The following is a 16,642-nucleotide window of genomic DNA, read 5'->3' on the forward strand; positions in this document are numbered from 1 at the left end:
CCGAGAACAGTAGTAAAGGACCTTAGGATACGGCTCTGAAACAGGACTGCTGGACCTGATGTCCCCGCTCCACCACTTATGACCGTGGCCTCCTTGACCGCCTCCCCTTCACATGGGTCTGATATGGCCCCATCTCATAGGACTGACTACTGTTGAGATTCAATCACATAACCCTGTAAGCTCTTGATACATGTTTGCATTCAATGAAAGTTAGCTATTATTAACTCTATAACAATAGAAATATTATTTATAATATATACCTACTTATATAATAAAATAATTATTATATAATTCATGACTAGTTATATAATAATAAGTGCCAATAATTATTATAACTCCTTTCTTTTGTACCCCCCATGATAGCCAGTATTGGACTTCACTGCAAACCCTAACTGGTGGTGTTGACCTCCAGCTGGGAGGAAGCTATGTAAACGTAGGGAAGAACCAAGAAATTGCTTTTCACTCCAAAGATCTTCTGCCTTTCTTTAGATGCTCTGAGGGGGCTACCTGATTGGTGGGCGAGTACTTGTTTGAGAATCAAAATCCAGATTTCAGTCCCTTAATTCAATAGCCAGCGTGGAATAATGACAAGAAAACAGGGTTTGCAACCAAAGACATTTGAGTTTGAATTACACCTGCGACCACTGTGTGACCTTGAATTATACCTAAGCTCACTGCATGACCTTGTAATATACCTGGGCCCAATGTGTGACCTTGAATCACACCTGGGCTCACTGTGTGACTCTGGTCATGTAACTTCTTTCCTTAGAACCTCAGTTCATCTGTAATCTGTAAGTAACAGGAGCTAACTAGCATTGTAGTTACATTCAAAGGCCTGGCATAAAGTAGGTCTTCATGAATAACTCAGTTATTTTTGTCCCATAAAGCCTGACTCCTTCAAAGTTTCCCCTCTATTTCTCCCTTAAGGCCTTCTGTATGGTGTGCTCAGCACAATACCTGCCTACTCAGTAGTTTACAATGTAAAAACAATTTTCCTACAGTAACTACAGTTTTCAGGAGACAATCTAGCATAGGTAAGCTACAAGTACCACAGAGATCCACTGGGCAAGGCATTGAGAATGCAAGATGGAAATGACAGCCGTGGTCCCGCTCTCAAGGAGTTTACCCTCTATTACTTACTTTTGTCTCTTTGGTGCCTAACATATACGTACATAGTAGGTGCTCAATCAAGGTTTAAAGAAATCTAGGGAGATGAGGAAGTGGAGAAGAGGAGAGAAAGAGAAAAGATGAAGATCCCCTCCCAGCACCTGGCGGTCTAGGCAAAGATCAAGATCAGGGGTTAGAGCTGGGCCCTCAGCAAGGTCAGGACTGGTTAGGGAAGCCTAGGGAAGGGGTGCTTTCCAGGACGGTGAAACAGCCAGGACTCAAGCAGCTAACATCAGTGAACGGGCAGTGCAGGGTTGCTACTGAGCACCCAACGAGACTGGGATCGGATTCTGGAAAGGTTTATAATCCAGGGTGGAGAGTCAGGTGCTGTCCCGTAGACCCTGGAGAGCCATTCGTATTTCCACTCCTTGAAAAGGGGAGAAACATGAAGAAAGTGGTGATTTAGAAAGAAAAATCCAGGGCAGTACCTGAAAGCATTCATAGTCTGTTTTCAGAATCCAGGCTGAGGCGATGAGGGCCTGGACTTTGGGTTGTACAGTAGGAATGAAGAGGAAAGGTTGGATGTGAGATATTATGGAAGGAAGCTGGGCCGGACATGGAAATGGAAACAGATAAAAAAATAAAGCTTGAAAAGGGAGGCCATACGGACTTCCAAGCTTCACACCAGGAGAAATTCGTGGGATAAAATGGGAAACGGAGGCAGAAAACCTGAGACAGGTGATGCTAGGTGTGCTCAGTCTACAATAAGACCTTAGTCGATGCAGCTCTTACTCTGCACAGGGCCAAGTTGTCTGGGTGGCAGGGTACGCACATAGGCTCCTGGAGGCGGGCACCAGGCTGTATTCATCTGTCTCTCACAAGGCAATGCAATACCTGCCTCATAGCAGGTCTCAATAAATGTGTGTTGAATAAACTAATGTTCTCAAGAAGCTTCCTGTCTACTTAATATAATACCTAGGAGGTTATAGAAAATGGTCCTGGGCTCATTCACATTTCACTTCTTTGGAGTAAGAAAAATGGGGACTAGGAATCGGGAAGTGAGAGAATGGATGAGGGACATTCTTTGGGCAAGGACATACCCCGTGGCTCGCACAGTTCCTAGGGGCTCTCGAGTCCGAAGGAAAGGCCTCAAGGTCTGTCCCGTGGGTGGAAAGAAAGTGGGCCTGATAATTCTCTCTGATAACACAATCTTTGGCAGCTATTGCGGCTGTCTTGTCACTGTCCTTCTTTCAAGAAAGATTTTTTGGAGAAAAGAATGAGCTGAGACGTCGCCATTGGAGCCCAGAGAAGAGCCTCAAAAAGGAATGTTCTCTCCACCACCACCACCAGCACCACCCGCACCCCTCTCCCGCCCCCACCCAACTCTCAGTCGCAGCACCTCTCCCCCACCCCTCTCTTCTCTTCTCCCTGCTCTCTGCCTCTGCCTCTGGCTCCTCTCCTTCCTCTCCAGCCCCTCTTTTTTCTTGCTCTCCTCACCCCACCCCTCACCCTCTTGGTCTTTCTCCAGGCTCTTCCCTCTTTCTCTCTCTTGTTTTCATGCCAGAAACAGTCTAATTGCAACGGAAAACCTGAAGACGCAGAGGGGGGAAAGAAAAACACCACACATAGCTGATTAAAATGTCCTATGAAATCTAATTTGTAAAGCTCAAATCAGAATAAAAAGTGTTACTCCTACAATTCAGGGCCAACCTGATTGTTAATGAGACTCCTCAGAGACCCAGCCAAGATCTCATCAGGTTGTAGATTCAGCTACCTGCCCACTTGCCACAAACTCTCTCATGGGGACTTAGCCTCTCCTGTTGGGGTCACCCCACACGCTATGCCACCACCCAGCTCCTCTCAGAGCTACATGCCTGCTGCTCCCTTCTTAGAGCCATCTGCTACTGAGAGTTCGACACCATCTGTGGTCTGAGCCTGGGGCTTTGTGTCCCTAAGGTAGGTGACAGCCGGTGTCCAGAACCTCTGTGACCATCCTGACTCTCCCAGGTTGGGGAGGAGAAGCCATGGCCAGTTCTCCTGGGCTGTCTATCTGGACCTGCAGAACAGAGTGTGGGAAAGGATGAGGGCTCAGAAGTCAGTGGAATTCAGATCAAACCCCTGCTCCACCACTCTTTAGCTGTGTGACCTTGGGCAGGTTCCTCTGCCTCTCTGATCCTGGTTTCTTTGCTATAGCATAGGATATTTCTGCCCTGACATATAATTAAATGCGCTATAGGAGAGAGGGCATGTGAAGCGTTGACTGCACTATGGGTGGGAGATCAGTAAATGTCGTTGTCCCACTGTCCATTCAGCCGTGACCTCCCAGGAATGCAGTCATGTTCTTCAACAACCCCTCCAGGACTAGGATTGGGGATCTGTGTGCAACATAGCCCAGTAGATGAGAACATGGTCTTTGGAGCCAGAAAGTCTTGGGTTCACAGCCCTGGTCCTGACCTTAGATGCTCCCTGGATAGTTGAGTTAAGCTCTAAGGCTGCGGGTCCTAATCTCCTGGGAAATGGGGTTGGTAAGGTCCACAGGGTGTTGTGGGTGCTGCAACAGCTCAAGGTGAAGCACACTCAGCACCTGGGAAGTAAGTAATGAGCACGGCCCCTGTGACTATTTTTACCTTTTTGTGCCTCATCTAGAAAATGGAATAAAAATATTACCTAATTCACAGGTTGGTATGAGGATGAAAATACGAATGAGCTAATATTTTCAATCCTAGAACAATGCCTGGCATGTGGTACACTCTGCAGTCGTGTCTGTTTAATAAAATTTGAACTGGCTAGCTTAGGGGGTTCGGGGCAGGCTCTCTTTGAGTTATATATGGAGAAGTCATAGTCATGACTTTCTCCCAAATAACGGTGAGGCTAAAATAGGATCTGATGCAGAAAAGGAAGGGACAGGGAGGATGGTCTTCACAGTGTGAAGACCATGACAGGATCCCTTGGTCACATCCTCATCCCATCCTGGAGCCATCAGAACGATAATGTTGTTTCTTGTATTCTCAGGATTAATCAAATCACGCTACTCCCCACAGCCCCCACAGAATGCTGCCAGTTGGGGGGTCTCTGTCCTTCCTCTGTCCTGTAGTGGAAGTGGGCACTAGCAAGTGATGTTAAGTAGGAATTAGCCAAATGGAAAGGGAGACGCATGTTCCAAAGGCAGCAGGTGGCGAGCATGGCCTGTTTGGGTGCAGGAAGATGGCTGGACCACGGTATGTGTGCACGTCAGTTGGGGACTGACGAGGCTGCAGCTGGGAGCCAGCAAGAGAATAAGTTGGGGACAGTGAAGAAGCTGCTGCTGACCCCCAGGCAGGACATGAGGTGTTCTGGGGGCACCTTGTCCCGTAGACCTGCCCGGGCTCTGCTTCCATAGCTTGAGGAGATGCAGCTCCCTGCTGTAACTGACTGCTGTGCTTGTCTCCTTCCTAGGCCAAGTGTACTCCTTCAGCCAGCAGCCCCAGGACCAGGCTGTGGTGTCGGGGCAGCCAGTGACCCTGCTGTGTGCCATCCCAGAATATGATGGATTCGTTCTGTGGATCAAAGACGGCCTGGCTCTGGGTGTGGGCAGGGACCTCTCAAGTGAGTACCCCCAGACTTCCCCGGGAAGACCTGGAACCCATCCCTGCCTTACCCACCCACCTACCCTCCTAGGGAACCCTATCTTCACAGGTGTTTGGGCATTAAATCTCCAGCTGTCAGTGCAGATCTCACAGGCAGAATCAGGCGAGGCAAGCCCCAGGTCCAGGATCCAGAGGACGTCGAAGGCCTCTCTGACCACTGGAACTGAACTACAATTGAACCCTCAATTCTGGTGATCAGTGCTATACCTAAAACAATGTTACCCTGAAGGGTCTATTCTAAAATCAAACATGATTCACACAAAGTCACATTTCCAAGGAGAAAGTGTTGTTTCTTGGTCCAAAATATATCCTCACTGAAGTCACAGCCTTCCTTGTTCTTCCCAGCTCCCATCCATCAAAAGGAGCCAAATAGATTGAAAGCCGACAAAGAAGCCTGGTGATTTTAGGGGCCACCATGTGATGGAAAGAAAAGAAGTGTTTGAAATAAATTCCAAACCTTGTTCGGCCCACCCAGCTGGTATTCATCAAAGATGCACTGGTGGGCTCCTGAGGCCATTGATGGCTGGCATCTGAGCACCCTGGCTGGTGCCATGCCCAGTCATCCATTAACCACTGTGAATGTCAGTCTTTAAACCCAGAGAGATGTCTTAATAATCCACTCTCTGCCCCAGCAGAAAAAAGAATGGAATCATCTTCCTGGTCACTCACCATTCACCATTATTATTCTCCCTTGGGGATGAGAGGCACGTGACTGTTCACTAAGTTTAGCATAAACAGTAAAATTCAGAACAAAGGACCTGGGTGTCCCATCGGGGAGTAACTGAGGGCGGGGGAGAAAAGAAAAACGTATATTCGACTGAGAAGTCGCTTTGCCTCTCTTGTGGTGTACAGCTGCAGGAAAGTAAAAATCGAAGTGCACTCAGCAACATGTGGTTGGGGAATTAATATTTAAAAATGTGATTTATGTCTGGCCAAAAATGTGTATTGAAACATTATAGCAATGGTCAATAGCATCATACGGTTTGAGTGCTGCAGCCCAGCTGAGCGTGGATGAAATATACAATAATATCTCCAAAATATATGGCTCTGCTATAAAATTTAAGTACTGTGGGAACCAGCCATGTTCAGGGACTCTGAATTCTCTTTACCCTAGAGAAACTGGAGGAAGGACAGAACCTAACCAGACTAGAATCGTTCATACTCTGCATGGTCCTGACTTGGGCCCAGGATTATTGCTAGTTAAACAGCCTCTCAGGATTCCTAGTCAGTGGTTTTCAGCCTTCAGTCAGAAACTGGGGTCTTGTTGAGTCGGTGGCCAAAAAGAGGTCCCAGGTCACCATGGATGGCTCATACACTGGTCATCACCGCACAGATCACGGAGCCTCTGGCAACCATTTCCATGAATGGCTTTTTGGGATCCAGCGTTAGCTCCTGCTAAGTGCTAAGTGATGAACTTCTATCAGCTTCCTCTCCCACCTGACTCCACTTACAGAAAGGTTTGCCCTCTCCTTGCAGAGCCAATGAACTCGAACTCTTGATAAAGTGTGTTCTCTGTATTTGATCACCTACCCCCAAAATAGCATCATGACAGTAATGACAGATACTTACATGCCCAATAAATAATGATAGGAAAGTGAGAGCAATAGATCCCAGTTTACTTCAGCAAGTATTTGCGGAGCATTTAATACCGCACCCGTTTTCTATGGGGAAACCGATGCTGTCTTATGGGACTTCCACCCGCTGCAGCTCTGCCATCTTCTACTTTAACTGTGTGGCCCATTCAGTCTACCAGAAATGATGCCTTAACTGAAGACCTCACTACTTTTCTGGTCACTACATCTGGAAAAAAAAACAGTCAAAGGAAGTGATTTCTAAATATACAGACATTCTCTCATAAATCTACAACGATCTACAGGGAGAAAGAAGGATTTTCCTCTTTATGTGACAGGTAAACAGAGTCACATTTGAGAAAAAAATATTGATTTAAACATATACCAAAGCCCAGTGCCTGGGACCTTGGCTCTTAACCCCCAAAAGGCCCAGGCACCCAATCTGCTTTCACTTAAAAAGATGGGGACCTCTTTGGTTATCCTACCTCACGGTCACTTTTATTTAAACCAGTATTTATAGACTACCTCCCTACTATGTGCCAGGCACTCTACCGAGATTATCCTGTCTAATCTTCACCAGAACACTATAAGATACTACTAGTATTGTCCCTATTTTACTGATAAGGAAGCACAAAGAAGTGAAAGTAACTAACCCCAGACAACCCATCTAGGAAGTGACAGAGCTGGCCTTTGAACCCAGGAAATGTGACTGTAGAACCCAGACTCCCAAAAATTTTGCCTCTCCTGAGAATAGCAAGAGAGAGTAATGATACTGTGGAGGGAGCTAGAAATTCCTCAGAATCTATGCTTCTGGACAAATGTTTTCCAAAGATACTGCCAGTCCTTGGGATAACATCACAGCTCGTCGCCTAATTAGGCAAATACAAACAAACCCATCACTGATGTTTTTAGCAGCTCCTGAGAGCAAAATCGTTGTGTTGATCACTTGCAAGACAACAAAAACACAGGCTCCAGCCAAGATGCTTGCGGGAGACCAGGGACTAATCACAGGACAGCAGGATCCAGAGGCTGGGCTTGAGGGGTTGGCACAGTCAGCCAGCTACATTGGGGTAGAAGCATCAGGAAGGAGACTGGGCTAGAATCCATTTCCAGACCCTCACCCTGGCACTAGAGAGAGCCAGCTTAACTTACCTGGGCTCCTTCCCCAAGCCCAGCAGAGGGCAGGAGGGAGGCGCTGCTTTCTCAGGAGTACAGCTGAATGTCCTGTGAGCATCTCTGGCCAGGCCTGAACAGCTGTGGAGGAATGAGCCATTTGATTGCATGATAGGGACAAAGCTAGCCATGAAGACACGAGCCTGAAGGCCTCAGCTACACAAGAAACACCCAAAAGTCATGCTGGGAAATCTGGCAGAGGATTACAGCTACCTCCAGGGACCAAGAATAGATGCCCCTGGACAGCCCACCCCCAGGAAGCCCCACCCCACCTCTGAAAGACCCTTATTTTATGGAAGGGGCCTTAGACTTTCAAAATTTTAAGCAGGGTAGAAATGTCCTCTGCAGCGTCCCTGACAGATAATCATACAACCTGTGTTTGAATACAGTCAGTGATGGGGGTTTCACTATCACCTCTGGCAGCCCAAATTCTTGTTGGTTACCTCAAATCATTAACAATATTCTCAAAGTATTTCCCCATGTTAATTCTGCCCATCGGTGCTAATGCTGTCCTTGGGAGCTACACACACACATCTCACCCACACTAAGAGCTTTGAAATATCTGAAGAAAGTTATTGCATATCCCTCTGTCTGTCTCTGTTTCTGTCTCTCACTTACTAAAGCCATAGTCTTTTATTTAAAAGGCCAAATGTGACCAATCCCCTCCTCCTATGACATCTTTCTGAAAACATACACTGTCCTGGTGAAGGCTCTTCCAAAAGAGGAGCAATTTGGGGCTTGCCGGAGGGTGGGCGGGCCTCTGAAGAGAGAATGAGACCAGGACAGGGAAGAAGTAGCCTGTAAGGGACTGATAAGGGGAAGGGGTAGAGCTCAGGTAAGGGAATGGGTGGAAAACAGATCCTGTTGAGAGAAACTAAGGGGGTATAAGGCTCAAGACCCTAGAAAGAGAGTATCTGCCCAACCTGGCCAGCTATGACTCATGCTGGCATTTATATTCAACCCTAAACAGCAGCAAGAAAACTGATTGATGATTAATCATGCTCAAGCTTTTATTTATTTATTATTCAACTCCAGTGGTATCAGGGGCCCCAAATTTCTAAGGGTCTTGAGCACCTCATAAGTGCTTAATCAGGCCCTGGGGTTTGGAGGCGGGTAGAAGGAGTGACTAGAAAAAGGCCACTTATGGTTCAAAGTGACCAGCGCTTCCTGGGCACTAGTAGGGTGGGCCTAGATATCTACTTCCTGTCCATCCTCAAACAAAACTTTTCCCCAGAGTCACTCTTGATCCTTTCCCCAATATTTCTGTTTTCTTCCTTCTCTCTCTCTCTCTCTCTAACTCCGTCTTCTGTCTGTTTGTGGATCTCAGCCTGGGTCTCTCTGTCTCTCTGTGTGTGTCCTTATCCAAAGGCATGCCTACTTGGTCGACAGGGTGCTGAGCACACCACCTTCCAGAGTGAGAACCCCGCTGTGTCTGTCCACATAAGCATTGCCCTCTCTGTTCTCTCCTCCCTCTACAATAATAGCTTCTCCAACATTTCTGAACTTAAAACTGACAATTCCCTTATACGCATAAACTCTGCCCCAACACCCTGGGGAAACTCTCGTTTCTGTGCTCCTCATGCTGAGATCAGGGCCCTGAGCAGATGCTCCTTCTGCCAGCCTCTAAGACAGACCAGCCCCTGTTCAGATGTGTCACCGCTGTGCCTGTTTGTCATGAGCGTTCCCTCCACCCCCAGACCAGCCCCCTTAATATGCCTGCTGTCTCCACAGGTTACCCACAGTACCTGGTGGTAGGGAACCACCTGTCAGGGGAACATCACCTGAAGATCCTGCGGGCAGAGCTGCAAGATGATGCTGTATATGAGTGTCAGGCCATCCAGGCTGCCATCCGGTCCCGCCCCGCACGCCTCACCGTCCTAGGTAAGAACTGTCCACACGTGGGGGCTCAGATACTATGGGAAGAACCATGGGCTCAGCTACAGAAGGGTTCCTTCCAGCCCAACTGCAGAGAGAACCCACTGGGCAAAGCCCGCAAGCATTATCCCACATTGTGTCAGTCACCCCCTCCCCACCAAAAGGAGAAAAGTGAAAGTTCCTGCTCTGAAAATCAGATGGCCGATGCCAACTTACCTATGACCTTGTCCAACCCCAGCGTGTTTGACTCCAGCTTAGGGAGTCAATAAGGTCTCCTGGGTGCCCATTTATTCATCAGAAAACATGTTCTGCAAGTGTGATGTATCAGGCCCTGTGCTAGGTGATAGAGATAGAGAGAAGAATGGGACACAGTGATTTCACCACCCTTAGGAACCACTGCTGCCCCGTTTCTCATGCCCTTCCCTGCTCCTGGGAACCCTGGGCTGCCGACGTCATCCCTAGGAAAACTCACATCAGGCTCTTATTCCAGATCGTAACTTTTCCGTTGGTCGCTCTTCATCTCGGCTTCCCAGGAGCCCAGTGTCCTTGGGACATCCTGCCTGAAGAGGTCCCCGTCCCTCACTTGAGCAGATCAGACTGAAGACAGGGAATGGGTTCACTACCCCTTAAACTGCCTCACCCCTGTCACCTCCTCCCTCCAGCCAGATGTTACTGAGGATCCAGGCTCCCTGGGAACCGAGCTTTGCACAGAAGTAATCATGGCTCGATTTGCATAGCCCTTGACAGCAACTCTCGAAGCACTTTCACTTATACTTTCTCAGCTGTTCCGATGCAAGTATACAGGACAGGATTGTTGCCCCAGATGAAGCAAAGGGTCTCCCCACTAGGGCTCCATGCACCACCTTACTGCCCCCTTAGGAAGTCCCTACCAGGCCGCCTGAGGGATGGAGCTCAGCAGCCAGAAGAGGGGAGTCCAGGTTCAGCCCTCCAAGCCCCTCAGCAGCTGTCGAGAAGCTTTGACAAAAGAGTCAGCAGCGGGGATGCTGCCTCCTCGCCTGGTAGATAAGGCGCATGGCTGCGCCAAGATGAAATATTTAAGAGTGTGTCAGGTTATCTTCAGATCTACACGGCCAACACACGGCCAGATTAGCCCGAGCTCGGCAGCAGACAGGCCCCGGAGGACCACTTACCAAGCGCGGAGGCTGGCTTCTTGAGATAGAGAGGAGGAACTCAGAGCCAACCTCAGAACCTCCGGTAACCTTTGAGTCTCCTCTGGCCTACAATGAAAGGAATGAGAAACATAAACTGGGTCTGGCAGGGTAAATAAACTGGGATTGCATGGCGAGGACGTGGGCCTTTAGGAAAGGAATCAGGGACGTCGAAGGGCGTGGCAGCCGTGTCCATCTCTCCTGAGATGGCGGATGAAATGGGAATGGGTACAGGGGTGGAGGGAGGAGAGAAGGAGGATTTAGCACCTAATACATTTTCTGGGTTTTGAGGATTGCAAATGCCAGAACAGATTTCCTAAGCCAAGTTGTAGGATCTTCATCATCAGAGGTTATTCAGCCTCCATTCTCAGAAGAATCTGCCTTCTGCTATCTTGTTCCTGCCAGCGGGTACCAAAGAACGCTAAAATGAGAAGAACCTAAGCATTGCCCACCCGTGACCTCATGCAGGACCTAAAATAGATGGAGATGCATCTCGTCCTTAAGCTGTTGCCCTGGCGTCAGAACTTCGCCAGTCATAACCAACTATTTACAGATTCCTTTCCTTCTACTATCACAGTTAGATAACAAAGTCCAAATTATTCCAGATGTTTCACAGGTAAGGAAATCGAGACTCAGAGAGGCAAAGGCACTCACAGAAGGTCACACAGCCTAATTACACTCAATATAGACATCTCGTCCTTAAGCTGTTGTCCTGGTGTCAGAACTTCGCCAGTCATAACCAAGTATTTACAGATTCCTTTCCTTCTACTATCATACTTAGATAACAAAGTCCAAATTATTCCAGATGTTTCACAGGTAAGGAAATCGAGACTCAGAGAGGCAAAGGCACTCACAGAAGGTCACACAGCCTAATTACACTCAATATAGATGCCAGATTTTCCAGCTCCAAGTCACCACATTTCTAACAATAGAATCTCCTTTGTCTGGCTGGTTGAGAGCCAGGCTTCTGATACACAGCCTCGGGGTCTGCTCTGAACAGATTGGACTTTGTCGTGGGTACATCTGAATGCCATTTGTTTGTCCTTCTCCTCCTCCAGTGCCATGGCCTGGCACTGCCTCTGGGTACAGAGCTGGATTTGTGCGGGAGAGACGTTTTATTCAAGTCTGGGGATCAGTTGAAAAGGCAGAAGCGGGTGTCTTCAGCAGGCCCCAGCAGGCTGGCCTTGAAATTTCTGAGCTGGAAAAGAAGCCTGAGCAGGGACCCTTCAGGCAGACTCCATGAAAACCATTCCACCTAAACAAGAAAAAGCTTCCCCCAGGCTCTGCCCACAGTCTTCCCTGACTCTTCAGGGCCACCCGAGGTCCTCACCCCTGAGCTGGTCCTGCAGGGCTCTGTCCGAGGTTCCGAGCCTGGCTGAGTTTCTCTGTGGTATACAGCCCCATCTACTGCCCTGGAGGGAGGCCCTGTGTGCAGAAGCCCGCCCGGCCTTCTGGAAAGGGAGCCCTGGTCTGTCCAGGATGGTGGATAGTCAGAGAGACTGTTCCAGCAGAGGGGAGAGGGGTGTTTCTGCCATGGCCAGCCGGCTTCCCAACCAAGGCCCCATCTGCTTTGCTGTGACATCTCAGTCTGGGAAAATGTCCCAGTTCCCCAAGGGGGCCGGGGGAGGGCTGCATTCCCTGTGTTCCAGGAGTGAGAGAGCTTCCTAATTTAGTCTGTATTTGCCTGAGATCGATTTTTAATTAAATAAAGTAAGAGCCTGATTAGAACCTGCAGAAGATATGAGAGCAGAATCAGATGGTATTCTGGCAAAATTGCAAAGCAAACACTTTGGCTAGAACAGAGGGAGACCCCCAGGGGTCTTCCATCAAAGCACCAAGTGAGGAGGGCAAATACTAGAGATTATATAGCCAACAGATGTGCATTGTGAAAATATGCATCTGCCAGCATCGCTCAGAGAAGCCAGAGGGCCAGCTCACAGAGCCTGCTGAGCCCCAAAGAGGGCATGGGGACTCAGGCCCAGCAGCCAAGCCTAGAGTCACAGACACATTAATTAGCCTTGTGTTTCCAGCTCTCAGATGCAATCAGGCAAGGAGCAACTCTGAGCTGAGCATTTGCGGGAGGCAGAGGGAGGGATGGAACTGGGGGACTAGGAGGGGAAGAGGGGGCAGGGGCTGCACTTGGGAGGCTGAGCCAGGTGAAGACTGGGGAACCCAGTCCAGGTTAACGGGCAGGATGCATTTTCTCTGTGACCCGGCCAGCCAAGAACCATGCTCTGACTCAAGCCAGGTCGAGACATGCGTCTTTCTTCCCCAAGAACATCTGGAAATCATGGTATCATGGACAGAGCATCAGACTGGGAGGCAACAGTTCTGGTCCTATATTAACCAATTGTGTGATCTTGGCCCTGTTAATCAACCTCTCTGGGGCTCAGTTGCCTCAACTGTAAAATGAAAGTGGTGATAAATAAGACGATCTCTAAGAGCTGTCCAGCTTCCGAAAGGCATGACTTCCACAAAAAGGACCTACACACTGTACCAACTATTTTAGGAAAATCTCTAACCTGCACTGGACCAGGGATTCATGTGGTAATTGAAGCAGAGAAGGTTAGGATGTTGTAGACAGCGTCCCACTGTGAGGCTGGAGATTAAATCTTTCAAATTCTGTCCAGCCCTGGGATTCTGAAGTTGGCTGTACACCTTAAACCAGAGTCCTCCTCTGTATTCTGCCTCCACCCATCCCTAGCCATCTCTGCAGAGACACAGCTTAGTTGGCTGTCATAGACCCCCATGCACCTGTGCAGAGCTGGGGTATGGGACAAAGAGCCTTGGCTGAGAAGAGGAATAATTGCATGCAGCTCACTCCTTATGTGACCTCGGGCATATTCTTAGGCTGGCACTGGGCCTCTGGTTTAGTTCTCTTTAACTGGAACTTAGTACATAGTAGGTCCTCAATAATATCTGAGGTTTTTAAATTAATGAGTGAGCCAATGAATGAATGGATGGAGTGAGTGAATGAATGGCGTTTCCGGTTCTTCATCTATAAAATGAGAATAATAAAAATACCAATCTCCTAGAATTATTGTGCGCATCAAACTAACACACACTCATACTGAAGTGCCATACGCTTTAAAGTTACGTGCGCGCGCGCGCACACACAGGCCGCTCCTCCTCCCCCTGCAGGAACCCCAGGGTTGAAAATATCTAAACTACTCCAGTTCCAGAGCCCTTAGAGGGATATTGCACCTGATCTTTCCACCTGCCTGGAAACAGGAAGCAAGGAGTTCAGGAACCCAGAGCAGGGAGGAAATGGGTGCCACGGATTTGATCAACAAACATTTACCGAGCACCGATTATGTGCCACACACTGATCTAGGCACTTGAGATTCACCCATAAACAAAAGAGAAAACCAGCCTTTGCCCTGGGGGAGTGTGTGTTGTAGCAGGGAGACAGTCATAAATAATAAACAGATTAAACAAGTACACCCCGTAGTGATGTGGGACATCAGCTGGGATAAACACTATGAGAAAGAGAAAGTAGAGCAGGGTAAAGGGGACTAGAAGTAGGTAGGGAGGGTGGTGGATATCAGAGTAATTATTCAAAAGGGTATTTTCCAGTCTTCCTTCCTTTCCCCTCTTCTTCCTGGCCTGTTCTAATATTAACTCTGCTGCTGTCTTGTGGCTCCCATTAGAAACAAAGCCTCCTAACTCAACATGAATTATTTAACATGGAGACTAAGTCAATTTAAATAAAGAGGGCATCTTTAAAACGATGTCAGGCCCCAAACACTGAGACTGGCAAACACATAAGGTCCAAATGTGTCCTTACCTTGTGCCACGAGCTCCCTCTACAACTCCCTTACCAGGAGATTGCAGGCAGAGGTCTCCTAAGTCCACAGTGCTGGCAGCACCCCCAATTCCCAATCCCCTCATCTTCTGTGGAGATGTGTCCAGAGAGAGACAGTAAATAACTCAGGACATGCATCAAGAGAAGGCAGAGCTGACACAGAACCCAAGAGCGCTGGCTTCTAAAACTGTTCTAAAAGCTAGTGGCGAGAGACCCAGCCACAGAGAGACTCACTCTGTCAGTAGAGGACAGTCTGAGCAGTTCTTCAGGGATGAAAGCACCTCCACAGAACAAAGTTCAAGCTCCCTCCATGGCACACAAGTCTCTCTGAGGCCTAACCTCTGCTTTCTCTCCAGCCCCAGCTCTGCCACCCTCTCCCTACTTGCTCTGGGGACAACCAGGTTGCAGCTTCCTCCACTCTCCACACCTCTACACCTTCGCTCATGTGTGTTTCTGCCTGGAATGTCCTTACCACTATCTTTCTCCTTGGCCAACTCTTGCTCACCTGTCAGGATTCATCTTAGATATCACCTCCTCCAAGAAGCCCTCCCTGAATCCCACAGAGCCCAACTGTCCCCCTATGTGCTCCCTTAATATTTCATGAGCACCTCCTTCACAACACTCAACCCAATTATATTGAAAGTAACTGTTCACATGTCCATCTCCCTCACTGGGTCTGTCGGGGGCATCATGTATCCCTCACGCCAAGCACAGCCTGAGAGCATCTAGTAGATGCTCAGTAAATGTTAGTCTTATAACTGTAGTAAAAGGGTTTGGGGGTGAACTACAGGGAGTTTACACTGATCCACACCACAGGGAGCAGTACCTGGCAGATAGTAAACCCCAAATACATGGGACAGTTATGTTGTGTTGTATCGTGTTGTGTTGTATTGTGTTTAGAGAGGTGACATGGCTTCACGGTTAAGAGCCTACTCTGGAAGCCAGATTGCTGACACTTGAAACCTACCTGTGTCACTTTCCCATTGGTGTGACTGAGAGCGAGTTGTTTAACCACTCTGTGCCTCAGTTTCCTCATGCGTAAAATGAGGGAACAGTTGTAATAACCTCACCCTCTTAGGGTTATAAAGAGGATGAAATGAAATAATATATGTAAGGCATTTCATGCAGCAAGGCATATCAGTGTTGACAGTTATCATCATACCTGTCATTGGTATGACTATGATTCCTGCAGTGTTAGGTGACACCAACAAGCAACCCCTCCTTCCTGGGGGATCAGGCTCCGGGTCCTCGGGAAGCTATTCCATCCAGTATACAAGGCAGGAAAACTCGCTCGCTGCGGCCCCTCCCAGCTCACACGCCTGGGAAGACAAGCAGAATTGATTTCCTTATCTCCTCATTAGGCATGTTTTGCCTGGGCCCCGGCCTGGTCTTCAGTGCCGTATCTCGTTTGTGCTGTGTGCCTATTTCCTGCCACATTCATTACCCTGCAATCACCCCCAAATAGGGCAGCAAACAAGCCAGAGATGGGAAAGCGGAACAAGCAAAGCATCCTTATCTCCTGAAGCTCCAGATGGGAGCCTGTACCTGTGCTCTTGTGCCCCCCACCCTTCACCCCTACCACCAGCTCCTCCTCACTTTCTTCCTGCTATGCTCCCTTCTTGGGGGCCCAGGCCATCCACAGTGCCCCTGAGCCAGAAACCGATTCTCCTCCTCCTCTGTCTTTTGGCCAGGGCACATTCTTCTTTGCTCTCCCAGTTTAACTCTGTGCTTACCTAATGGGACAGGTTATAAGGTGAGCGTGGCTGAGGGTCACTGGGTGACCTTAAGCTAATGGTCTCTCTCCTAAATTATAGTATAAGCTCGCTGGTGGTAGAAGACCGTATCTAAGGTCTATACTGTGAGTTCAATGCCATTTGCCCCCTGAGTGGCTGCCCATAGCAGTGGGAGGGTAGGGATGTGAAATAGAGGTTCTTCCAGGAGGACTCTGTAGCCATTAGGTCCAGGTGTGTTGACTTTGGAGCTGGGTCACTCTGGGCCCTCCGATGCTAAGATTGTCCCCCACTTCCAGGCTCCCTGCCCCTCTAATATGCCATGTTGCCATGGAAAGGAATGGCTTCTCTGCCTGTCCCCCACCCTCCTTCTCCTTGTCCTTCATCTCAGCCTCAATGGAATGTCAGAAGAGTCCACTCGTCTAGCCAGGCCCCATCCATTGTGGTGGGAAATAAGATGAGGAAGGAGGCTCACAGATGCTAAAAGACTTCCAGGCTCCTGGAGGCTGGGGATCCATCAGGGACAAAGGCAAACTCAGTGCATCCCCTCTTGGCCTGAAGATAGGTGGCAAGGGACAGGCAGGGT

General features: G+C 48.7%; 1 protein-coding gene across 2 annotated transcripts in view; it reads left to right on the plus strand.

The window, feature by feature from the left end:
- KIRREL3 (kirre like nephrin family adhesion molecule 3) overlaps positions 1-16,642 on the plus strand; it is a 528,183-nt gene that overhangs the window by 431,092 nt on the left and 80,449 nt on the right. For both annotated transcript variants that reach the window (XM_015592001.1, XM_006915190.1), the window contains exons 3-4: positions 4,543-4,692; positions 9,209-9,358. In XM_015592001.1, the coding sequence (XP_015447487.1) occupies positions 4,543-4,692; positions 9,209-9,358 (300 nt within the window). The remainder of the gene's footprint in view (positions 1-4,542; positions 4,693-9,208; positions 9,359-16,642) is intronic.

The sequence above is a fragment of the Pteropus alecto genome, unplaced genomic scaffold, assembly GCF_000325575.1.
Source record: "Pteropus alecto unplaced genomic scaffold, ASM32557v1 scaffold135, whole genome shotgun sequence".
NCBI classification, from domain to species: domain Eukaryota; kingdom Metazoa; phylum Chordata; class Mammalia; order Chiroptera; family Pteropodidae; genus Pteropus; species Pteropus alecto.